The following is a 26,060-nucleotide window of genomic DNA, read 5'->3' on the forward strand; positions in this document are numbered from 1 at the left end:
AAGCCAGTATTCCTGCCCTATTTCTTTACTCACCATCTCTCTTCAGCTTAATGGACAGTCTGGTGTCAATGGAGCTCCTAGAGGGCACGTGGTAGAGTCAAGGTGCTCAGGGCAGGGCTCCAGCCCCAAACCAGCTTCACCTGAGACATTAGCATCCATGTCCCCAGGTATTTGGGGGCCTCCTTTGCCATTCATGCTGTCTTCACACCCATTGTGATAGCCTGACCCTGTCCCAGTCCTAACCTAGGTGAACTTCCGTTGCTAGAAGGAGGCAACCAGATCTGACTCGCCCCAAGGTTGCAGCTTTACACTGGGCTGGCAAGTGGGGGTTTAGCACCTTCCACTGGGAGAGGAGCTAAGCCGCAGAAACTAGCTTGGGTTACATTCCAGGGTCCAGCCAATTTGGCAGCCCTGTGGGTCAAGGTTGGTGTGTGGCCAGCCATGAGTCCAGCACAACTAAAAGGCATAAAACGGTGCTTTGCTGCAGTGTTACACGCCCTCAGGCAGGCTTCATCGAAGGCACCCCATCTGCAATCCATGATTTCTGCTGCCATGTTCTTCCTAATACTCTTCCTCCCACAGGGAGTCCCCTCTCCACATCTCTCCTTCTGCAACCGGGACCCGTCTTTATGCTAGTGTCACTATTGAGAAATGCTGTAGGCCACCCTTGCACAGAAGAGTGTTGTCTGCCCTCTCCAGTCTCAATTCAAACTTGGTCACACCTATCCCTGCCCAGGGAAGCCCACAGCCTTGAGGCTTTCTCACCAGTTCTGGACACCTGAGTTTCCTCAGAGGCTGGATCTGGGTTCCAGCTCTAGAACATCAAGGGGGTCCCTCTTTCTGGACATCTGGGCTTTGTCAGAGGTTGGAGCGGGTCATGGCTCTGGAACATAAAGGAAGTCCCCCTTTCTGAACATCTGAGCTTCATCAGAGGCTGGAGATGGAGTTCTGGCTCTAGAATGTCAAGAAAGTCCTTCTTTCTGGATATCTGAGTTTCATTAGAGGCTAGGGCTAGAGTCCAAGCTCTAGAACATCAAGGAGACTCTTCTTTTTGGACATCTGAGCTTTGTCAGAGGTTGGAGCTGGGTTCCAGCCCTAGAACATCAAGGAGGTCTCTCTTTCTGCACATCTGAGCTTCATCGAAAGCTAGAGCTAAAGTCCTAGCTTTGGAACATCAAGGAGGTCCCTCAGCTCTGGAACATCAAAGAGTTCCCACTTTCTGGAAATCTGGGCTTTGTCAGATGTTGGAGCTGGGTCCCAGCCCTAGAACATCAAAGAGGTCCCTCTTTCTGGACATCTGCCCTTCTTCAGAAGTTTGAGTTGAAGTCCTGGCTTTGGAACATCAAGGAGGTCTCTCTTCCAGTACAATTGATCTTTATCAAATGATAGACTTGGAATCCTGGCTTTGGAACATCAAAGAGGCACTTCTTTCTGGACACTTGAGCTTCATTAAGCACTATAGCTGGGTCTCGGCTCTAGAACATCAAGGAGGACCCTCATTCTAAACATCCAAGCTTTATCGGAGGCTGGAGCTGGAGTCCTGGCTCTAAAACATCAAGGTAGTAACTCTTTCTGGACATCTTAGCTTCACTGGAGGCTGGACCTGGAGTCCTGGCTCTAGAAGATCAAGGAGGTCCCTCTTTCTGGACCTCTGAGCTTCGCTGGAGGCTGGAACTGGAGTCCTGGCTCTAGAACATCAAGGAGGTCCCTCTTTCTGGACATCTGAGCTTCACTGGAGGCTGGACCTGGAGTCCTGGCTCTAGAACATCAAGGAGGTCTCTCTTTCTGGACATCTGAGCTTCACTGGAGGCTGGACCTGGAGTCCTGGCTCTAGAACATCAAGAAGTCCCTCTTTCTGGACGTCTGAGCATCATTGGATGCTGGATCTGGAGTCCTGGCTCTAGAACATCAAGGAGGTCCCTCTTTCTGGATATCTGAGCATCAGATGCTGGATCTTTAGTCTTGGCTCTAGAACATCAAGGAGGTTCCTCTTTCTAGACATCTGAGCATCAGACGCTGGATCTTTAGTCTTGGCTCTAGAACATCAAGGAGGTTCCTCTTTCTGGACATCTGAGCATCATCGGATGCTGGATTTGGAGTCCCGGCTCTTGAACATCAAGACAGTTCCTCTTTCTGGATATCTGAACATCAGACGCTGGATCTGGAGTCCCCACTCTTGAACATCAAGGAGGTCCCTCTTTCTGGATATCTGAGCATCAGACGCTGGATCTTTAGTCTTGGCTCTAGAACATCAAGGAGGTTCCTCTTTCTAGACATCTGAACTTCATCAGATGCTGGATCTGGAGTCCTGGCTCTAGAACATCACGGAGGTCCCTCTTTCTGGACATCTGAGCATCGTCGGATGCTGGATCTGAAGTCCTGGCTCTTGAACATCAAGAAGTCCCTCTTTCTGGACGTCTGAGCATCAGACACTGGATCTGGAGTCCTGGCTCTAGAACATCAAGGAGGTCCCTCTTTCTGGATATCTGAGCATCAGACGCTGGATCTTTAGTCTTGGCTCTAGAACATCAAGGAGGTTCCTCTTTATAGACATCTGAGCATCATCGGATGCTGGATCTGGAGTCCTGGCTGTAGAACATCACGGAGGTCCCTCTTTCTGGACACCTGAGCATCGTCAGATGCTGGATCTGAAGTCCTGGCTCTTGAACATCAAGGGGGTCCCTCTTTCTGGATATCTGAGCATCAGACGCTGGATCTGGAGTCCCAGCTCTAGAACATCAAGGAGGTCCCTCTTTCTGGATATCTGAGCATCAGACGCTGGATCTTTAGTCTTGGCTCTAGAACATCAAGAAGGTTCCTCTTTCTAGACATCTGAGCATCATCAGATGCTGGATCTGGAGTCCTGGCTCTAGAACATCATGGAGGTCCCTCTTTCTGGACATCTGAGCTTCATCATCAGAGGCTGGAACTGAGTCTTAGCTCTGGGACATCAAAAGTCAGGCGGCTCATTCTGAATGCCCAAGGTTCAACAGAGGCTGAAGCTGCGATCTTGGCTCTGGAACACCAGTGGGTGGCTTGCTCTGGACACCTGAGTTTCATCAAAGGCTGACACTCTGCTCACCACACAGGACTCTCCTGGACTCTCAGCCTGGTCTTGGCTGAGCACAGACTGACTCGTCTAGGTGGGGTGCACTCTGAAGGCCATCTCCTCCTCTTCTCACTGCTGCCTGGGTCATCACTCAGCGCCATCCATGTCACCATCTCCATCAGGGGCTGGGTCAGGTCTCCTTTGTGAAGTCATGGCCATGATCCTCAAGGCAGTTGTTTCTCTCAGCAAAGGGGCCATGCTCAGTCCTGTGCACTTATGGCTGGACTTGCCTGCAGTTCTCTTGAGATACCTCCCTGTGAGGGAGAGGAGGAGGAGAAGCAGGAGGAGGAGGAGGAAGAAGGAGAAGAAAAAGAGAGAGGAGGAGGGGGAAGAGGGAGAAACAAATGAAGGGAAGGAAGGAGGAGGAGAAAAAGGAAGAAGACGGAAAAGAGAAGGAGGGAGAAGGAAAGGAAAAAGGAACGAGGAAAAGAAAGAGGAGAAGAAGGCAGGAAAGGAAGGAGAAGAGGGAGAAAGAGGAGGAGGGAGAAGGAGGAAGGAGAAAAAAGAAGAGGGAGGAGGAGAAAGGAGGAGGAGGAAGAAGAAGAGAAAGTGGAAGAGGAGGAGGAAGAAGAGGAGGGAGGAGGAGAAGGAAGGAAAAGAGGGAGGAAGAGGAGGAAGAAGAGAAGGAGGAGGAGAGGAAGGAGAAGGAGGAGGAGGTGGCAGTGGCGGTGGCGGCCATGGCTGTGATGGTGGTGGTAGTGGTGGTGGCCGTGGTGGCCGTGGTAGCTGTGATGGCCATGGTGGCTGTGGCAGCAAAAGCAGTCGGTCTCTCCTTCCCCACAGGGAGCATGTCCTTATCATCTGCTGCAGCAAAGCCAGGTGTGCAGACTCAGGATCCATCTTGACAGGTCTAGCACCCTTCAGCCCCTTGCCCTCAGTGCCTCCACTCAGCCCAGCCACAGGCTGCTCACAGAAAGCACTCTGCAGGGAGGAAGGCTCACCTCCCCGGCTCAGCCAGCACTCCTGCCGCGGGCAGGGATGGGTCTGAGGCTCTACCTCTGCAGCCCTGCTTAGGAGCCTATACACAGAGAACTGCTCAGGAGCCATTTTGAGGAATGAGTTTAGCCCCAGCCTGGCTGGGCCATCTTGGCCATCGCTCAACATCAGGTCAAGCATGATGACCACTGAGCCCAGCCCTGGGGAATGTGAGAAGAGGAGGAGGAAGACTCGAAGCCCCAGGGGAGCTTCCTCTCTGGGGCTCCAGGGACTCACACAGTGAGCTCAACTCAGAACCCCTCTCCACCACCAAAACCAGACTTGTCCCACCTCCTCCTGTCCAGTCCCTTCTGGAAAGAAGCCTGGCATCCCACGATCAGGAGAAGGAGGCGACCAGACAGACGTTAGTTCATCCAAGCACGTGTCAACCTCCGGACCTCCAAGAGCCACCCTCCCCTTTGAGAGCCCAGTGGGCAGGGTCGGGTGCTGGCAGCTGTGTGGGGTTCAAGCTGGTTCCCCACCCTCCCACCCATCACACTGCCCAGTGAGACAGGACACCCAACACTCACCCCTCCTTATATTAGTAGCACACCCATCACTGTTTTTGTTAAGACAGGAAACACATTTATTGAGAGCACAGTGGGGTGCGCCAAGCCCGTGCTTTAGAACCGTATCACAGCGCCCCTCACAACAGCCCTGTGAGGTAGGTGAACAAGCCCACTTCCCACATGCAGACACCGAAGGCTCAACAGCTCCCCTAGGCCTCGGGGTTCCTGTGGGGTGGGCAGGGGTCCAGCCCGCGGGTCTGACCCCAGGTCAGCGGCGTCCATCAGTCAGAGGGCGGGTCTCTACTCAAGGGGAGGCCCCGGGTCCAGAGTCTCTGGGTCCAGCCTGTCCCGTGGGAATAGGTGCAGGGCGTCCCCGTGGCTGTGGAGGCTGAGAGAGACACAGTTGCAGATGAAGGCCACCTGCTCCCGGCCTCGCTGGCCGACAAGAGTTCACAGACAGACAGGCAGGCCCCAGGAGGGAGGAGAAGAGAGTGAGTCCGTGCTCAGGGGCTCCTAGCAGCATGGAGGGTGAGGGGAGCACCCAGCCACCAGCTCAGCCTGTCTACCTAGTGCCCCTCAACTTCTGGTGTACCCTGCCATACCTTGGACTCTGCCCACTTGTAGAAACTTCTGGAAGCATCACTCTGGTCCTGACGCCCACCTACAGCTGGCAACCCCTGATTTCTCTCACCTTGATAACCCAGAACCCAGGAATCTCATCCTTTCTAAATGCTATCCGCAGCTCTTCTGCCCAACCTATCCAGCTTCGGTGTTTTTCTTAAAACTCGGACTCTTCCTCCTCCTGAGGGTTGTAAACATTTCCCCTCTGATCATCTCCCATCTGAACCTGCTGAGTGTCTGTATTTAAAAGCAAACCCTTCCCTCTGCCACTGTCTCCCCAGAGCGGGCTGGTGCTTCCCCCTTTGCCCTCCACTCTGCCCAAGAGTCCCTGGGACCAGCGCAGACAGTTCCAGGAGCACAGGGGCCTCTGCAGCCAGTACCCAGCAGTCCAGGCCCACCAGGAGAGCCAGGGTGAGAGCGCCTGTGTGCCAGGTCACAAAGCATTTATTTCACACAAACAATCTCATTGAATCCCACAATAACCGTGCCAGGCAAGTGTGATGCTTTCCAGGTTAAAAACAGCAAACTCGCCCAGGCCACACAGTCAGAAGGGGTTGGGGGGGCCTTGAACCCAGACCTTGAGTCTCACGAGCCAGCCTAAGGCATGCAGCCAGGATTCTCGGGGTCACAGCCATCTCCCGAGCAGACACTGTCATGAATTACCCCGTTTCTAATAGGTGGGAAAATCGAGGCTCAGGGTGGTTCAAGTAACCTACCTGGTACTCATGCACCATTCTTCAGGACTGAGACAGACAAAGGACTCAAGCTCTGGGGTCTGATCCCCCCACCCCTCAACCCCCAGTTTTCTGAATATCTAAGGCTGCATCCGAAACCTGGCAGGTGCCTCACAGGTCAACGCTGATTATCACCAATGGTGGGGACAAAGCCTTCTCAGGTGGGACAGGCCCCTCCCAAGGCACGGGCTTCTGAGGCCTCCAGCCTCAGGGAGGGCATGGGGGGCGGAGGAGCAGGTCATCCCTCCATTTGGAAATTGCCAAATGTATTCCACATTCTCAAAATCACCTGGGCCACAACACCAACACACACATGTTGGTCCAGATGAAGTTTTATCCTAGATCTAAATCTTTCCAAAACACTGTGTTTCCACTGGGGGAAACCCACCAGTGAGTTTGTCCCCAGACTGGCAGGAAGGGCAGTGAGGCTCCAGAACAGGTAGAGACCCTTCCCCAGTTCAGAGTTTCCTCCCAAGAAACACACCCTTTCCTCTTAAACAAATGCACGTACACTAGCCAACCAGCCCACTCAGCTCTTTCCAGCCATTTAAACCCCGCCCTCCACAGGTGGCGAGCATCTATTAGGTGCCTACTAGTGCAGGAGGCAGGGTGTAAAGGGTCAGGGCAGTGCAGGCCTCAGAGCAGGGGTTCAAGGGCAGCTTCATGGAAATCTCCCTGAGCCTGTCTCCCCACCCGCCCTCAGGAGTCCGGGACCCAGCCCCGCCCAACTCCAAGGGACACTAGGTGCCTAATAGAGCCCCCCCAGCCTTAGGTCACACACAGGCCTGGCCTGAGGGGACCCCAAGCCCCATCCAGGAATAGATACCTAAACACAGACTCAGAATCTCCTACTGTGGAGCCCCTTGGGAGCAATAGGAGGGGCCCCCTCTGCTTCCAGGTTCTCAAGAACAGGGGATGGGCATGGGGCAGACACCAAGGCCACACTGCAAGGGTTCCTCAGCAAAGCCCAGGGGAGGGGAGAATCAGGGGACCCATGTGGGTGCTCCTGGGGACAGGCATGGCAGGGACCAAGGTGTGACTCCCAGACCTCACAGTAAAGCTCAGGCTGAGAAAGAAGAGGCAGGTGGATGAGACCCGGGGCGGCAAGGGGCCCAGGTGCCTGCCCACTGAGGCTGTGAAAGCTGGAGACAAAGAGTGGGGGCAAGGGAGCCTTGCATGGGGTGGGGACCAGGAGTGGGGAGTGGGGAGCAGAAGGAACATCCAGCTCAAACCCCCACCAGCTGGAATGTGGGGATGTGAGAGCCAAATACTGCACCCCCACATGCGAGAGACGAGGGCTGGAAAAGGAATACGGTGGTCTAGTGAAGAGATCCCTGATCAGAAACGACCCCTGCCTGGGATGTCCGGAGACCCCCGCCAGCGCAGCAGCACCTTCTCTAACGCAGCTGAGTCCCCTGGAGGGCACAGCCTCCTTCCTCATCCCTGCACTCCTCTTCCAGGGCACTCCTGGGCACTTGGCGGGGTGGGGACGCACCAGGCTGCATCTGCTGGGCGCTGGCAGGGATGAACCGGACCAGGCAGGAGGCCTTATTTGGTGGACTCAAAAAAGCACAGGTTGTTTGTGCAAGACTGGGAAGTCCCGGCTCTGATACCAGCTGTCCTGAGTCTCAGCAAGCTCATCTAGGAAATGGGCCCACATCCCAGTTAGAGAAGGGAAAGTGTACAAGACCCCCAAGCTTGGTGCCAGACCCAGGGAAGGTGGCAAAGCCTACCTTCTGCACCTTCTACCAGGGAAAGAAAAGGGCCATGAGGAAATTCAGAGCACAGGGTGAAGGGAGGGTTAGTACCCCAAGGATGCCACCCAGAACCCCTTCCTCATCCTCTCCCTAGGCCACCCCCACTCCTCCTCCCTAACAAACGAAACCAGGGGCATACATGAATGTTTGCAGAAGCCCCTCCAAGCAGACAGACCGTCCCCTCATGGCACCGACAGGTACAGCAAACCCCAAAGCACAACGACCTTGTCAGCTACAACCTGCTGGGGAGAGGCAGCAGCCCATGGTGGAACGGGGGGCGGGGTAACCTCTGAGGAAGGAAAAGCCATCACTTATCAATCAAACAAATATTTACTCTGGGCCCACATAGCTACGCACCTGCAGGCTGCTCCACCACTGGTTTGCACATGCCACTGACTGTGGGAAATGCAATCCCAGCGTAAGGTCAGGGCTGACTTTTTATTCACTTAGGACTAGTAAAGCCATCACTCATGCTTTCAAGACAAACCCCACCATATGTCCGTTCCCAGGGAAAGCCAGCATCTGCACAGCACTGTTACAGCGCACCCACCCTCAGCCCTCACAACAGCCCTGTGAGGTAGGCTTTCTGGTGACCTATGGCTTAGAGAAAAGGAGATCAAGGGTCAAAGAGGCAAAAGGTTAATTAAGTGGCCCCTGGGTCTGCCAGATCCTAAGGCCCAGGCTCTTTCTAACACAAAACACAGATTCTCATCAGACAGCTCAGGTTCCATCACATGATGCCGAAACAAGGCTCCTGCTCTTCAAACATGGCATACAGACGTCCGTAAGATACAATATGGCAGTTGTTAACAGGTTCATGAAGAGCAAAATAATAATCTCTTAGTAAAGGTTATAAACATCAAGGCTTGTCATTGGTTACAATTTCATTAGCTATCCATTCATTCAACAGAAAAGAAAGGCAAGCGCTACCACTCGCCAGGCACTGTGTTGGGCACCCAGCCTGCCGGCACTTGAGCCCAAAAGTTGTCAGTTATGGGAGGGGTGGAGGAGGGGACAATGCAGTGTCTTTGATGGCTGGTGCCTAATATTTTGGGGAAAAGGACACCACCCAGAGGGGCCTTTTGAAGGCGGACACAAGTAGGTGCTGCCCACAGGCCAGGCACAGAGGCAGGAAGCACACAGCATTCAGAAAGCACAGCCAGGCGTTTCCAGCCTCTCAGAGGTGAGCGTGAACCGTACCCCCGGGGGGTCCAGGGGCATTGCCCAAAGAGTCCCCCAAACCCCTAGCACGAAAGTTCCTGCCAAAATTCCTCCTGTCCCACCATACACCCCTCCATGTTTAGAGAGAAACACTTTCCCACTCAGCCGCCTGAGACAGGCTGCCTCCCTGGCCTTTTATCCTCACTCCCCTGGCACACCCCCGGGGACACGCACACCGCCCTTCCAGAATCACAGTTCAAAATGGCGGTTACATTGCTCCTCACAACAGCCCTGCGAGGTAGGTGCCGCAGTCCTCCCCGGAGGGCAGGCTCAACCCCAGCTCTCACAGTGACTTTAAACCACACAGGTTTGTCCGGCTCCCGGGTCTTGGCTTTGCCTACTCTCCTTCCTCTCCAATGCAATGAGTAACATTCAGAATTCCAGGTGGAAGCCCCAAGACCCATGCCTCACCCCCTACTGAGGCAGCAGGAACTTAGGGAGTTCTCACCTGGTCTGGGACCTGCAGGACAGCTCAGAGCTGTGCCCTTAGTTTGCAAAATGCCACGTGCCTTGGACACCCAGGGTTGCCAATGGAGTGTTCCACGCAGACCCCTGCACGGGAGGTGATTCTTATCACCCACATGAGCAATCATCTCCCCCAATTTTCTCTAAATAGAGCTGGGCATTAACTCCTCTTGAAAGGGGCAGGAATGGCTCCAAGATCACCTCCAGGAAAGGCCAGAGTGTTCTAATGACTTGAAAGCCTGCTCACAGCCAGAAGCAGCCACTCATCTCGGAACCCCTGGCTCTCATTTTGGCCTCTCGAGGATGTGGGCTGTGATTTCTGAGCACCCAGGGAACACAGTTGGCTGATTCCTAATCAACCTACTTGTACAGGGGACAAAGTCAGAGGGGCAGTGAAACTTGCAACAGAACTCGAATCTACGAGCCTGAGCTGACTCAGGGATCTCACCTTGTCACCGACACACAAGCACGGCCCCTTTACCAAAATGTTCATTGTTTCCTTTCAAAAGGCAATGTGGCAGTGGGTCCTTGGGAGCCAGCTCTAGTATAGCACTGGCTAATTTTTTTTTAATGTTTATTGGCTGTGAGTGAATGAAGGAATGAAGGAATGAATGGATGAGTTACAACCACTGCCATCTGGTGGAGGAAGCTGAAAGGCTGAATGCAAAGCTCATGGCAGGGACCATGCGCCAGGCAAGGCGAGGCCTGGGCAGGACCTCTCCGCTCATGGGTGGAGGGCTTGGCCCAGGGCTACTCTGGGACCCCGACCCTGGGTCATAGTCGTGGTGTATGACACATGGAAAGCACCATGGGGAAGAAGCCGTGGGTGACAGTGGCAGATGAGATCCAGCTGGGATGTGCTCAGAGCAGTAACCCCGGAGGAGGAGCTACAAGAAAAGGTGTTTGCTTCATAACCACAGCCCATGGTGCTACACAGCCCACCCAAAATGAAAGGGTTTGCTTTCAGGAGAAGAAAAAGCCAAAAGCAGGGGGTCAAGATAAGTAGGCCGAGTGCATGGATGGGTAGCTGGAGCAATTCATGTTGAAAGTCATCGTCGGCCTCCCAAGCTTGGATACCAAGCTAAACATGTGGGTGAGCGATTCTGACACAGGAAAACAGTGCTCAGTGCTATAGTAGAGGGATGGGTGGGCAGAAGCAGCTCTGCTGAGAGCGGAGGATGCTCTGGAAAGAAGGGCGAGCCCTCCTTGGGTGATGTGCCCTCCCCAAATGGCTGTGACTGACCTGTGAGCCCTGATGCTTTGGGCAGAACATGCCCCTTATTCTGCTCCTTGGAATGTAATTGCCCCAGGTGAAGAAAAACAAAAGGGGATTCTCCCATCAGTCCTGATCCAAAATGTTCCATTCACCAGTTAAACCCCAAAGACTGGGCTGGTGGGAAGGCCACCAACTGATCGTACAGGGTGCTAGGATGTGGTTGTCTGGACCTTGGAGGTTCAGAGAGCTATTCCTGTCCCACAGGGGTTTTATGGAGGGCAAGATCGGAGTTCATGAGCACCCCCAGGAAGTCCAGCCTGCAGTGTCTCCACCTGCCAATGGAAGGTGTCCTTGTCCCCATCACCCACTTCCCAGGGATAAGCAAATCCTAATAAGCAAAGCCCCACATGGGCCTCGCAGTCTAGCAGGGAAAACTGATCTGTAAAGAACCTGAAAGGCCACCTAGGCCAACCCCGCACCATGGGAATCTCCTAAACACTATCTTCCCTGAGGGCTACCTAGCTGGTTCCTTGAATGCCTCCAGTGAGGTAAGGGCTCCCTACATCCCAAGGACACCTGGGACCAGTCTCTTCTGAAAGCCATGACCCAAGGGGCTTGGACAAACAGTTCACAGAAGAGAAAATACAATTTGTTAACAAACATAGGTGAAAGCGTTCGCCCGTCATTAGTAATTAAGGCAATGCAAGTTAAAGTAATGCAAAAGTACTTTAGAACAGACACAAACTAGCCAGATCTTAATTAAATAGTCATACATAGCTGAACATTGTAAAATGCTGTAAGCCTTCTGAAATTAATCAATATCCATACAAAGATCCATAGCCTTTCCTTCAAGGGACTTAACCAAAGGAAATTCATTCATTCATTCATTCACCAATCCATGTATTCACCCATCCTTCCCCCTCTTATCCATCAGCCAAACGCTCACTCACTCGCTCCTTCCTCCATTCTTCCATCCAATCTTCCATCATTTACTTAGAGTCTACGACATGTTGGGCATCAGAGATACAAAGGCCAATTCAATAAGCTCCTTGCCCATAAGGGGCTCACAGTCTAGCAGGGGAAACTGATCTGTAATGAAGCAATGATAATTTCTGGGTGGAAGAACATAATTCTTAAGAATGAAAAAAAGGGTGTTCTAAGCAGTTAGTTGTGGCATTATTCATAATATTTTTAAAAGGTGGTTATACATAAGAATAACTGAAAGGTTCTGTGAATGACGCCATAGCCACTCAACAAGGCACAACACAGCCAGTGAGGTTATGAAGATGAATGGAACAAGGGAAAATGTTGATGACAGAATATTAAACAGAAGGGGCAGGATGCAAAAAAAGAAAAAAAAAAGTGTATGTGGTGAATAATGGCAATTAGGTTTTTTTAAAGAAGGGATGCTCATTAAAAAATAGACACTTTTTTTTTTAAAAAAATGCCCGTAAGAATGTAAAATGGGTGACATGTCAGAATGTTGAGTGGTGGATGCGTTTCCCACTGCTCTAGGTCAAATGTCATCCATACCATTTACATTAGGACCTGTCTGTCCCAGAGGCCCTGAGGCCAAGCTTCCCAAGGAGGGAGCTGGGAGTCACAGGAGGAGGCCAAGGAGAGTTGTAGCTCCTGGTGTCACCAGGAAAGGATTTGTGTGTGGGGCGCATGCAAACGACAATGTCAAGAGACAGAATTTGTTCTCATTTTTAAAAGTTGAACGAACACATAAAGATAGGCCCTGACCAGACAGGAGCGCTAGGATGGCAACTCGGACCTTGTGGGTCTGGTTCAGAAAGAACCGGGTGGGGAGCACGTGAAAGACATTTTATCCCTGGCTTTTGTGCCGTTAGGAACCCTATCCCGATTCTCAGCATCCCAGAACTAAAGACCCTTTGAATTCCAGATGCAAAACTCTTAAGGGTCAAAGACCCTAAGAGCCCTGACGCCCCCTCATGGTCTCTGCGTTTCCAAAAGGACACAGAGAATTCATGCAACCCAAACCCACCTACCCCCAGAGCTTTTCCCATTGGCTCAGTTTGACCCACTGTGACCCATCAGGACAGCCCCTAGATGTTGGGATAAGGCTCTCCCAGCAGCCAAAGTCACCTGTTCCTTCCAGTTTCTCTTGGTGCATGCAACGGGCCCGCCCTTCCCCACCTTCTGCACACTTTAAGTCTTCCTGAGCTTCTGCTGACTTTTCTTAACAGCTGTACATGAGTTCTTTTGAAAGACCCTCCTGGTCTTCTTCTGCCCTGAGCCCCTCCCGCCCCATCCTCATCCAACAGCGACACTTGGCTTGTCAGGGAGAAGCTTCAGCAGGTGTCCCCAAGGATAATAAGACCTCAGTCCAGCCAAGGCAGAGCCTGGAGCCCCAGATTCTGAAAGAGGAGAAGAGCAGACCCCTGAGGCCCCAGCACCACATCAGGCCCACGAGGCCCAGCTCATGTGGCCCTGACACGTGGTACTGGAGGCTCAGAAGGTGGCTCCTGGCACATGAATTCCATGTCCTCCGCCTTCTAAATGCTGTTGCCATCCACTCGGCCGGAGCTGGAAGCGTGAGAACCACCCCCTTCTTCTTGCTTCCCTCCCTTCTTCATATTCTGTCTATAACCCCATAGCTTTGATTCCTGAGCACCCCACTTTGCCGCCATCAGCTCAGACCTCAAGCATCATGCTAGAGTAACAGCCCTATGCATGCCTGCACCCGCACCCCCCCATCCCACACAGTGTCTACAGAGTCACTCTGAGCATGACGCCACCCCCACCGCTCCAGACCGCCTGGCCCCACCCTACTCCCCTGCCTCCCACGTGCTCCCTGCCATCGTCCTGAGTCCATCCAAGCTGTGCTCCTACTGCTCCAGGCACTTGTTAAGAATCCAGTGTTTTTAAATGTCCCAAATAGGAATTGAGAGGTCACAAGGGAGACTTTGGTCCTTGCTTTTACAGACAAACACATGCACACAACACAGAACTACGCACATTTCCTCCACTACAGAGAAAGGAGACTCAACAGAACCTGGGAGGCCCTGGGGGACGACTTTCAGCATGAGCAACTCTCCAGATTTGCCCCTGCAGTCCCCTGGAGGGTGAGTCAGAGAAGAGACAACCTCAACACAGTGAAACGCGATCCCGCCAAGTTACAAAACACATCGTGAAACAGCTGAGAAGACAGAGAGGCCTTGAATCAGGCTCTAAGGATGGCATGTCAAGGGAGCCAGGGTCCCCAGGCCACTTCTGCAACCCCAGGGGTGCTGAAGTGCACCTGCTGCCCAGGAAACCCTGAGTTGAGAAGCTTGGATGCCCTGCCCCATGGAAGACCAGGCCAGAGGGTGGCCTGGGCACACTGCAGAGAGTTGCAAGAACAAGGTTTCTGGTGGTTTGCCCAGGGCTCCTGGGTCCCGGGGCTTCTGGGTCCCCCCTTCTCAGGTGCCCCTGGCCACCTTCTGGCCTTTTCCTGCACCAACCCCTGGATGTGAGTAGGCGCCACACCCAGGGGGGCACACAGCAGGCGGGGCCCATGCTCCACCCAGGGCCTATTGCTCCCTGACCCTCTGCTGCCCCCTGGCGGGCAAAACCTCCTGCACAGGTGACCCATGCCCAGGGAAGGGCCAAGCTACCCACCAGGCTTCACACCACTTGTTCATGCAACCTTCTGTGGGGCCCAGGGTCCAAGCCCTTCCTGCCTATCCAGGCCATAGATGGGGTACCGTCAACAGGGACACGTAAGGTCAACCCAAGTAGGCAGCTGGTGCCACTCCCAGTTTACAGATGGGGAAACTGAGGAAGAGACAGATGCAGTGAAATGTCCCACACAGCCAAGATAGGGCAACAGCACCCCAAGACCAGGGTCTTCCTGAGCCAGGGCAAGTACGTGTGACAAGCACATGACATGCCAACAGCCACCCTCCCTGGGGACCACTTCATTCCACTGTCTAGAACACAGAGCTGGAAAGAATGTTCCTTCCTCTCTTCCCTTTTTCCCTCCTTCCTTTCTTCCTACCTTCCTACTACCCTTTCTTCCAATCATTCATTCATTCATTTAGACCTGAGTCCTTTGATTATGGACATCAGTAACATAGCTTGAAATTAATCAGAACCTTTGGCCTAAAGGCCTCCATTCACAAGTCCTATTTATTGACTGTTGTTTTATTCTTTATTCATTGCTTCCCAAATTGTATCTTTCTTTCTTTCTCTCACCTTCCTTATATTTCTCTGGTTCTTTCTTCTTCTTCTCTTTTTTTTAAATCTGAGAGTCTTGCTCTGTAGCCCAGGCTGGAGTGCAGTGGTGCAATCTTGGCTCACCACAACCTCCACCTCCCGGGTTCCCGGGTTCAAGCAATTCTCCTCCCTCAGCCTCCCGAGTAGCTGGGATTACAGGCGCGTGCCACCACGCCTGTAATTTTTGTATTTTTTTAGTAGAGACGGAATTTCACCACGTTGACCAGGCTGATCTTAAACTGGCTGGTCTCAAACTCCTGACCTCATGATCCACCTACCTCGGCCTCCCAGAGTGCTGGGATTACAGGCATGAGCCACCATTCCCAGCCATCCTCTGGTTCTTATAAAGTCAGGAGCACAGAATCAAATGAATCAGGGCTCCTGGTCATCATCTTCACGCTGGTCTCTGAAGCACTACTGCTCCTTCATTAAGCACCATTCACTCTGTCATCCACTCACTCATTTGTCCGTCTTTCTTATTTTGGGTATTTGTTTTCCTTATTAATTGTGTTAATTAAAACCCCACGGGCAAAACAAACATCTTTGGCCCATGTATTTATTTGCAATCTTTCTTCCCCGCATTTAGTCACCTTTTATGTTTAAGTATTTATTCTTTTATTTATGAACCTCAATTGCATCTATTTTATTACAGTGGCAGAAGATACAGCCTTGTTTTGGAGCCAGGTATGTCTCTCTATTTTTCATTTATTCTTTGAAAGGTGTAATGTATTTATCTATTTAAGGAGTACGTATGTAAACTAATTATAATCCCTGTTCAGACAACCTCCCTTAACTATCCATTTATCACTTTGGTTGTTTGTTTATTACCTTTCCTTTTTCCTTTTTCACTTCTTTTTATATTTTCTCCAGTTTCCCTCCCCCGGGAACCTGGGCCTGGATTATCTCATCCATCTTCAGGATTACCGACAGCCTTATGACTAATCCTAACAGATCCTGCTCTTACAGATACAACCACATATTCGTTCTCTTTTTTATTGGTTTTTCTTTATTTTCCCTTTCGCTTTCATTTAGTTTCATTTTTGCCTTTCCTTATCTCTATCTTTGACTCCCTGACACTTCTCTTCTTGCCTCTTTTCACGCTTATGGACCCCAGGTGCCAGAGTGAGATGAATGAGAATCCCATGGGCAGCTCCTTCCTGGCTGTGCCAGGCATTTCCATTTCTAATTCAGTCGTTCATGTGTCCATTCATTCTTTCTGTCATTCTTTCATTTCAATATTTGTTCTTTTATTTATGGACCTCAGGTGCACAGAATTGGATTAACCATAATCTGCGGTTCCCGGAGCCTTCTGCACACCGGTCCGCGTGGGGCTGTCTTTTGTTCGTTAATTCCTCTCCCTGAGGATTTGGTGCAGGATTTATTTAACTATCTTAGGAACCCAGTTTTGAATTAGTCATAATTCTTGCTGCCTTCTCTCCTGTTTTTGTCCTTGCACGGTCCACTCTCCCACATATTTATGTCTTTATTTATTCATTCAATATGTTTGTATTGCTTATACACATCCTGTCATACGTTTCCATATTCTCTCCTCTCTTGGTTTCTCTTTTCATTCTTTTGGGCCTTGAGTGCAAAGGATAGGGAAAATCATCCATTCTCATTCATTCAGACAGTCACTCCTCTATTCAGGTATTTGTGCTTTTATTGATTAACCTCAATGTTTACTATTTATTATATTTAATGGATAAAATTGTCTCATTATATTTCAGTGCTTGTCCAGGAAGTGCCTTTTCGTTCATATGCCTACTTCAGTTTTTTCTTTTCTTACATCTCTCCTTCTCTCATTCTTCCAATTTTTCCATTCCCTGCTCCTTTTCTTGCGTTCCTATGGAATGCATGCATCTATTCTTTCATTCAGTCTTTCACTTGTGGTAATTTTTAAAACAAACTTCAGAGCCACAGATCTGAATTAATGTGGATGGCTTGTGCTAAACCAGCCCCCTTTGATCAACTTGTTCCATCTACTTATTTATTATCTCTTTCACTTCCTTTTATTCCATTTTCATTTTTTCCCATCCTATTGTTTCTTTCCACCACTCCCTCTTTCTTTCTGTCATTCTTTTGGAGAGCTGCACCCAGGATCAATGACCCCCACCCTTGTCTACAATGCCCTCCTCATCGGTCAATGCGAATCTTTTCTGTCATTCATTCATTCATGCATTCGCCATGCATCCATTCAGTCTTTCTTTCTATGTAAATACTTATTTTTACACTTCTAGACGGCAGGTGCATCTAACTGGATACATCATAATCTGCAACTAATGGGCCCTCTCTCTGTGGCCCCACTCCTCCCTCCCATGTGTATGCTTTGAGCCGTTCCTTAGCTGAGTAGGTGGCAGACTATACCAGCAGCAACAATGCCAATTAAGTGGCCTGCTTGGTTCACACTGCCTTTCATTCCTGTTCTAGCATGGCTCTGTCTTAAATCTGCATGCATGTATTTATTTCTTAATATGTTACCTCTCTCTTCCTTTCTCCCTTTTCACATTTCTTCCCGTTTTTTATTGTGTCTCTCTCTCTCACTCTCTCACTCGTTCTCTCTTGCACTCTGTCTTCAGAGCTCAGTGCCATGGAGTGGCTGTACACATCATAAAGCCACCCGCAAACGTCCATCCTTGGCCATGCGGTTCCATGCCTCACTCACTCATTCTTTCCTTCCTGCATTCATAGCATCCTTCTTTCCTGCTTTCTCTCTTTCTGTTTGACATTTATTCCTCTATTAGTAGAATCAGGTGCCCTTATGACAAGTCCTAGCCTAACTCTTCTCGTGGATTTACCCATTTATCCGTTTGGCTGTTATTTCTTTTTACTGTTCCTTTCTCTCTTCTGTCACAGCTTTTCATACCTCCTGTCCTTCATTCTCATGCAGCTGGGGTGCCCAGGGGGGACCCCAACACCCTCATCAGGAGGACGCATGGGGCCACGTCTTCTCATTCGCCTCATCCTTGTCTGTTTAGATACTCACTGACTTGTTCACTTAGATGTTTATTATTTAATGGATAGCCTGTGGTTTTCTAGAAGTGGACCAGCCATAGCCCTTAATTGTGATGATCTTTTGCCACCACCTATCACACTGCCTTCTTTTACATCTTTATGTATCACCCATTAATGTATTTCTGTACTTAACATTTGTTACATTTTTTTCCTATTTCTTTATTTATCAACACTATCTTTCTCATATCCTTTCATCTAACAGACCTCAGTGCCCAGGACTGGATGACTCAAAACCCCTCATGACACCGTGTCGCCTGGCACTGCATTCTCACTGCTCATTCGTTCATCCACACATGCAATATAGACTTTTTGGCTTTTTTCTTTCTTTTGTCATTGATTTATTTCTGTGCAGACTTCAAGTGCTCAGGCTTAGATAACTTTTGGTAAAAGTACACTCTCATATTTCGCCCACTGGATCCTCTTTCTTTCTTTGCTATTCTTTGAACTCTTTCTCTGTGGTTTATTTTTCTACGCCAGGAGCATATACTATTTGTATTAGTCCTAATGTTTAGCTTACAATAGCCTGACATGGTCCTCCTTATAGAGTTACTCATCCTCTAGTTTTGTTTTGGTTTTTTTTTTTTAACTTTCTATCTCTTATTTGTTGTTTTGGTTTTTTTAAAAAAATCCTTCCCTTCTCCCTTTTGATCACTTGTTCCCTAACTTGCATCCTTTCATTTTGACAGGCCTCCAAATCTATGTCTCATTCTGCACTTCACTACTCAAGCATCCATTCTTTCTTTTATTTAGGTTCTTTTTCATTGTCAAATGTCAGAGGCATATATTTGAATTATACATATCCCTTAGTCCGTAATCACCTGATATTGCTTTGTGTGTTGCCCTATCACTTAGTGATTCAACGGGTTTTTTCTATTTATATATTGATTGCCCAGGCATCAAAGTGGATGAACCATGGTCTTGGGTACACACACTCTCCTCCTGGCTTGCTTACTTCTTTACCTATTTACTTGTTTATCCATTCCCTCTTCTTCACTCATTCATTCATCCAGTCATTTACTATGTAATGCAATAGATACCAGTGAAACAACCTCTCGACAACAACAACAAAATCCAGAACATTCACAGTCTCTTTGGCATTCCTGCTTCTTCTCACTGAGTCACCCACCAAGGTACACACAGCCCACAGTCCGGAAACACACACGAATGGCGGATGCAGAGCAGAGACACAGTGAATGTTAAATTTACTCCCAGATCCTTCCGGGGCTCACGTCCTAGACATACTGGGGGCAGATCTGAGATGAGGGCCCACATTCCCCAGGCCCCCTGGGCAGGGCAAGCACCCCCCGTTCTGCCCCTCTGGACCATGGTGAATGACCATCCCCATGAGAAACCTGTTTCAAGACCCCAGAATACATAGAGACACACACATGGTACATAGTCTCCTGGTGGGAAACGACGGACATGGAGTTCATTTTTAAATAGGTGGCTTTGTCTGTGGCAATATAAAAATATTTTGGCCTTTCAAGGCAAATACAAAAGAAACTACCCATTACCATGGCTGAGTGTCTCAGTCCCAAACAATAAAGAACTTGAAGAGGTTTAGCCGGAAACTTTGAAGACAGAAAATCTGCCCATTATGTTTTCCAGACATTTCGAGGGGGTGAGCGGAGGTCATTGGAGCTCGAAGCCCATTTGGAAGGCTGGTCCCTCGGCCTGCGTTTTCTCCTTGGCCCTTTGAAGGCCCCCCAGCTCACAGGGCACTTCCATCCTAGTCTGCCCTGCGGCACAAGAGCCAAAGGGAGACTCAATAATGAAAGAGCCATTCATTTAGAAGAGTGAAAAAGAAGAAATTCTTTTGGGGTCCGACATTTGAAGCCGCCTATAGAATTCCTTTGCCACAGAGACAACACAAGGAGGCTGGGGGTTCCTGTCTTAGAAAACAGGAGCCCCCAGGTCTGCACTTGGCTTGACTCGATGGGCACCCACCTCCCCGTGCACAGACCCCCTGGCCAGCGCCCACCAGCCCCTCCACGCGGTCCGCCTAGCAGTGTGCTCCAGAAGGCAGGCCCCACCCTCAGCAGCAAGGCCACGTGTGTGTGCTCTTTACGCTCCAGCCACTTACGATTTCGAGCTGGAGGGGGGCTGGGGTCCCACGTCCGAGGTCCGTTCCCACGGAGGAATCCAGGTGATGGCTTCGGCTGTAAGGAGAAGGCATTAGGTCACAGAGTGGAACCTCATTCAGGCTGGAGAGGAGGAAGAGGGTGGATAAGGATAACAGCTCGGGGTGGGGGGGGCAGGGGTGGCCTGGAGCAAGGACTCCCCAACCTCCAGCAAGTGTGGAATTGGAGAGGCCATGCATTTCTCTCCTCACTCCCCTTGCCCACCAGCTGCCTATGGAGCAGAAGGGGCAGGAGTGGAAATATGGAACAGACTTGGGTTGGTGCCATCCATGGACCTAAGTTGTGCTCTGTGGGACCCAAAGGCTTAGGGCACTGCATAGATGAGAAAGGGGAGTGACCCAGGCCCTGAAGACAGGGCATGAACCTGTGCTCTGGAACAAGCAAGGTGCCCAGGTTGGTCAGCAGGATGGCAGGCCCTGGAGGAGACCAGAGAAGCGGGGTATAGCCGGGAGGGCAACCCACAGAGGGCTGCAGGGCTATTAACGGGCAGGGTTTCCCAAAATCATGGCACACACATCATATGCTTGGACAGACAACTCCACTGCGGCAATTTTGTTCACATTGCAGTAGGTACTGGGAAACACCATGGCCAGGCACATTGAGTCTTCAGTGTCAAGATTTGCCTTACGTTTTAACTTGTTTTTTTTGTTTGTTTGTGTTTTCTTTTTTAATCGGGCAGCAGGCTGGGCCAAGCGTGGTTCAGAATACTCCCAAACTTTTTTTTTTTTTTTGAGACAGAGTCTCGCTTAGTCGCCCAGGCTGGAGTGCAGTGGCGCGATCTCGGCTCACTGCAAGCTCCGCCTCCCGGGTTCACGCCATTCTCCTGCCTCAGCCTCCCGAGTAGCTGGGACTACAGGCGCCCGCCGCCTCGCCCGGCTAATTTTTTGCATTTTTAGTAGAGACGGGGTTTCACCATGTTAGCCAGGATGGTCTCGATCTCCTGACCTCGTGATCCGCCCGCCTCGGCCTCCCAAAGTGCTGGGATTACAGGCGTGAGCCACCGCGCCCGGCCACTCCCAAACTTTTAAGCTTCAAGAAAAGCTGACTTCAGCAATGTCAGACACGTATCATGACACATTTGTCCAGACCCACAGGATGTGCGCCAGAGTGAGCCCTAATGATGCGAACCAAGGCCTTTAGTTAATCATGTATCAGAGTTGTTCCATCGATTGGAACAAACAGACCGCACCACACGGAGGCAACGCGTGAGTGAGAGGCAAGATGGTGGGGACAGGGTCTGCGAATTCTCTGTACTTTTCCACCAATGTTTCTGTAAACTGAAAACTACACAGGAAAAAAAAAAAAAAAGTTTATTCATTTAAAAAATGTGTTGAATGAATAGCTTTTAAAATCTGTTCAGAGTCTACTTAAGGTGAGGAGGTGTCATAGAAAGGTAGCCTGAGATGGTTGAGATCCCACCAGCGCGGCAAGCTGGGTGATGGGGCAGCCAGGGGTTGAGCCAGCAGGACAGGGCCAAGGTCTGTTTGAAAACACCCTCTATAGGGACTGTTTCCTGGGTTAGGCACAGGTGGAGACAGGAAGCCAGGGGGAGACCATGGGACGCCACCACAAAGCCACCCAGGAAACAGAAAGGCCATGAGAGGGATGTGGGGAAACTGGGGAAGGCAGAAACCACAGACCACAGGTCCCGGCCCCAGGGGGGTGGCTCATGCCTGTCATCCCAGCGCTTTGGGAGGCCAAGGCGGGTGCATCACCTGAAGTCAGGAGATCGAGATCAGCCTGACCAACATGGTGAAACCCCATCTCTACTAAAAACTAGCTGGGCGTGGTGGTGCGTGCCTGTAGTCTCAGCTACTCGGGAGGCTGAGACAGGAGAATCGCTTGAACGCAGGAGGCGCAGGTTACAGTGAGGCAAGATTGCGCCACTACCCTCTAGCCTAGATGACAGAGCACGACTCTGTCTCAAAACAAACAAACAAACAAACGGTTTCGGGAGATACCTGACCCCAGCTGCCTGCCCCACTGCAGGTCTTTAGGGACTCCCAAGACCACCTGTCCCCAGGCCTCTCAGGGATCTTTCCAACCCACCCCTGCCATCTGGGCCACCCCTGCTGCCTCTGCCTCTCTATTCCCAGTCAGTCATGTCTCCAGCCAGGATGTCCAAGACCCAGCCAGGGCAATGGGGACACTTCTTGCCTCCAAATCCTCCTAAACTCTACTCCCCTGGCCTTGCCCTTCATAAACCCTGTTTTGCCATAACTGGTTAATTTGATAACCAAGAAACAAGAAGTCTTAAAATAAGTGTTAGAGAAGCAGTGATCAGTGCATGGGTGACTGAGGGGCAGGCTTCGGTTACCTAAAGGCTGCCAGACCACCCATTATCTACTGACCACCACTCGAGACCGTTTCCCACCCTCCCTCTGAGACTGCGCGTGGCTGGGGTGGCCTCTCACCATCACCACGTCTTAAGGTGGCAACGAGACTCAGGCCAAGAACACACAGCGAGACCAAAGGCACTGCCATTTCCCGCAGGAATCAGAGCCCAGGGCTTTGTTTTGCTGTTTTTGCTTTGTTCTTTTTTGTGTTTTTAATAGGAGCGGGGAAATCAGAAGCAGGAAGGAGCATCTGGGTTTTTTCCAGCTTCTGCTCCAGGGACCCCATGAACCCTCAGAGTCCCTGACTGTCCTTAATTAACTCTGTGTGCAGACCCCGGGCTTCTCTGCTACAGTGAAGTCCCGACAAATTCGTGCCTTGGTTTAAAAGCTGCGTGTGCCAGCTCTGGGCTTGCCGTGATGTGTTAATAACGCAGTGCTGGGCTAGAATCTTAACAAATGTCAGAAAAGCTGCAGAGATGAGTCACTGTCTGGAACCAAAGAAAAACACGAGGCCTCCTTATAGAGTCCAGAGGAGTAATTGCCACAAGCATTTGATCAAAGACCTCATAAGTGCGTGCAGTGAGCTCATGACCCACGCAGAAAGCGTTGGTGAACACTCCAAAACCATCCTCCACAGCTTAACGGGATTAGAAAACTCCAGTTCTGCATCTTAGGATTTTAAAAGTTACTCTTTTCTGAAGGCAAACAGCACCTAATTGATCTGGCATGTCTTTGTTATAAATAACTTATGGCTGTTTCAAACAGAAAAAGACCTAAAAGGATGATTTTTATTAAAATGTTGATCTCAAGAAATAGAGCCTGTCGTTAACAAATAATCAGTCTTGCCTCAGATCTCATAATTCCTACCTGTTGAGTAAATACCACCCCCTTACAACTTCCCCGGACAAATGCAAGCTCTTCGCAGAGCTAATTTCCTGTACCTTTGTGAGGCTGGGGCCCCGGACATTACGGACCCATTTATAAAAACAGGAGAGGTAATTGGGACATCTTTTGAAATCGTGTCCCCTCTCTCTCTTGCAGGCCCCCATCAGCCCTCTAATTTTACTTGGTCAGGTTACAGAGGATGTTTACATATGCCTCTTCCTGGAATTTCACCTCTTTGCTTCAGGAGTGGGCAATTAGAGAGAATTAGGGCCTCTTTGGTGCCTGTTTACCGTTAATGGCTGGAGTGGCGGAGGCAGCCTTGGGAAAGCAGTCTGCCCGTCTAATTGAAGCTGGCAATTTTTCGATTCCTCATTTCAGCTCGCAGGTATTGTAGCAACCAAGGTCACAAAACAAAAGCTGCAGCCCACCATGGTAATAACCAGGTGCAGGCCCGACCCGAGGTTTTGTGAGCTGTTCATTACCACACACTGCAGCACAAAGAGTAGCTGGAAATGTTTGCAAAGCTGAGTCTAAGATGGGCAGCGAGTGCAGGCGGGTGATGATCACTTTTCCAGAAGTTGTCATCCTGTTGGCTTTTTCAGGAAGCTCTCAGCTGACTGGGCCATAGCGCCAACAGAGGCGTTGGCGAGGGTCTCAGGACCCAAAAGGCACAAGGTGAGCCACGGGGGTGGCGGGAACGAACATCTCCTGCTTCTGAAGCCCCAAGTCCAGTCTCATTACACAAGAGTCACTCTACAGACCAAAAAGGTGTTCCAGACCAGCCCAGTAGCCTTCCTGTTTGGAATAATACCCCATAAAACAGGATCCCTGCACCCCAGCTCATGCGGCAGCCCCTGGGAACCTTCTTCAGGCTCTGACTCACACTAATGACCGGTGACTGTGACCCCCTGACCACACAGGTCACGCAGGAGCTGGCAACTGGCAGGAGTTTCACCTCCAGGGCCTGCTGCCAGCTCACTGTGCAACCTTGGGCAAGGCTGTGGGCCTCTGGGATCTCTGGTTTCCCCATCTCTAAAGCAGAGGGGGCAGTGGACCAGTGACCCCCAAAGTCCCAACAACTCCAAAGACCCAGCAAACAAACCACAAATGACCTCCAGGGAGGCCCGAAGAAACCCCGAGACTGCAGGAGCGCCAAGGCCACTTGGACGACCACGGGTCTGTACTCGCCCATTTTGTAGATGGGAAAACTGAGGCCTAGGGGACTGGAGACAGAGGCCAAGGTCACACCCACAGTCAGGGCTGAGCACAGGCTGTAACCAGGTGTCTGGAAGACTGCTCCCGAGTTGCGGGAGAGAGCTGAGAACTCTCTCCTCTGTCCACCTGGCAAGTCCCGAGTAGCGACAGTGTGACCAGCCAGGATGTGAGTGGAGACCCACTCTGGTGAAACAGGGGCCTTGCTTTCCAGCACTGACCTCCCAGGCTCCTTCTGACTTGGAGAATATGGAGAACTGACAGGCTAGTACCCAGTTTAACAAATGAGGCTCGGAAGCCAGCAGCAGCAAAGTCAGTGAACAGCCAAGACCGAGACCGGGCCCCACTCCTGTCATGGCAGGGACTTTGCCCCTGGTGCCTTTGGAGTGGCCTCACCCTTACGGCAGTCTGGGGCAGTGGTGGTGCAAACAGTTTCGCTCTAACCCAAAGGGTCCCCTCTCTCGCAGCTGCCCACCAACCCTGCGGGCCGTGATGACCCCCTCCTCTCCTCCCTAACCATGAAACAGCAGCCCTGTGGATTTCTGAACCCCCTACCCCCAACTTCCTGAGTACAGAATCATTCTGTGTCCACTCCCAGGAGGGTCCAGAGTAAGGGCTGGAGTGGCAGAAGGAACAGCCCAGCTGTGAGCGAGGAGGCTGGAGCAGACACGCGGTCAACCTTTGGCCCCCAACTGTCCTCCTTCCCCAACTTTCCATCCCGGACCTCTCTCCCCGCAGCCCCATTCTGTCTCTTTGGCTGTATGTCGGGCATCAGGCCCCAGTTGATCAAATTTTTGTTTACAGGCACAACCACTCTGATTCCCCTTTGCTAAGAAACTTTCAAAAGCAATCCCTAGAATCTGAGAGCGTGAGCATCCCAGGGTCGCGCGAACCCGGTGGCTGGTTAAGTGCATCATTGTGCAGCCTTGGAGCTCCTGACACACACACAAGGGCGAGGGGCCCCACGCAAGCCCTGGGAGGGAACACACACACACACACACACACACACACACACACACACACGCCGTTTCAGGGGAAGGTAATTGACGTTTTCTTCTTTTCATCTGAAGAAAAGGCACCTTCCATTGAAAAGGCGCATTCACAGGACCTGGGAAAACTCATCTACGCTCAGCCCTCCCAAGGATCCCCAGGTGGCTGTTCCCCATGGGGGGCTCCCCCACATTCCTCTCGGCCCGAGCCTTTGTTTCCATCTGAAACGGCCCTGGGAGCTCCCAGGCTAAGAGTCTCCTCCTTAAGCCCCTGCCAAAGACCCTATTCACTGCTCAGAGTAGAGGCAAGCCGAAGGTGGTGGGCAGCCTTCCTTTCTCTCAGGGCAGGGGACTTAAGAACTCTCCATCTGGATTTATTTTTAAGCTCAAAGAAATTGGAGAGCAATTAAGAAAGTCATGGCTACACCCTCCACCACCATCCTCTCCCTTAATGAACTCCTCTCTCACACACAGTCCCTCATGTCGGGAGGCCCACGGTGGCCCCAGCAACCCAGCACCTGCTCTGTACACGGGCCACCCACAATCGCCAGGGGCTCGGGGGTGACAGGAGCTGAGAGGACAGACAGAGATATGTCCCAAGTCCTCGTCACAGTTTGTCCTGAGTAAAGTGACCAGTTTTCCACGGTGAGGATTGGG

The 26,060-nt window shown here is 51.1% G+C and overlaps 1 protein-coding gene across 6 annotated transcripts in view; it reads right to left on the bottom strand.

The window, feature by feature from the left end:
* Nucleotides 1-4,646: 4,646 nt before the first annotated feature.
* The window catches only part of LOC139355376 (uncharacterized), a 32,295-nt gene continuing 10,881 nt past the window's right edge, over nt 4,647-26,060 (bottom strand). For 4 of the 6 annotated variants that reach the window (XM_071099593.1, XM_071099591.1, XM_071099592.1 and 1 more), the window contains 2 exons: nt 19,924-19,999; nt 4,647-4,981 (listed from right to left, as the gene is read on the bottom strand). In XM_071099593.1, coding sequence (XP_070955694.1) covers nt 4,894-4,981; nt 19,924-19,999 — 164 coding nt within the window. In that variant the 3' untranslated portion in view covers nt 4,647-4,893. Of the gene's footprint in view, nt 4,982-8,124; nt 13,690-19,241; nt 19,580-19,923; nt 20,000-26,060 lie in introns of those variants that run through there. The other 2 variants (XM_071099589.1, XM_071099590.1) reach the window with 2 other exon arrangements.

This window comes from Macaca nemestrina, chromosome 7 (assembly GCF_043159975.1).
Source record: "Macaca nemestrina isolate mMacNem1 chromosome 7, mMacNem.hap1, whole genome shotgun sequence".
NCBI lineage: Eukaryota > Metazoa > Chordata > Mammalia > Primates > Cercopithecidae > Macaca > Macaca nemestrina.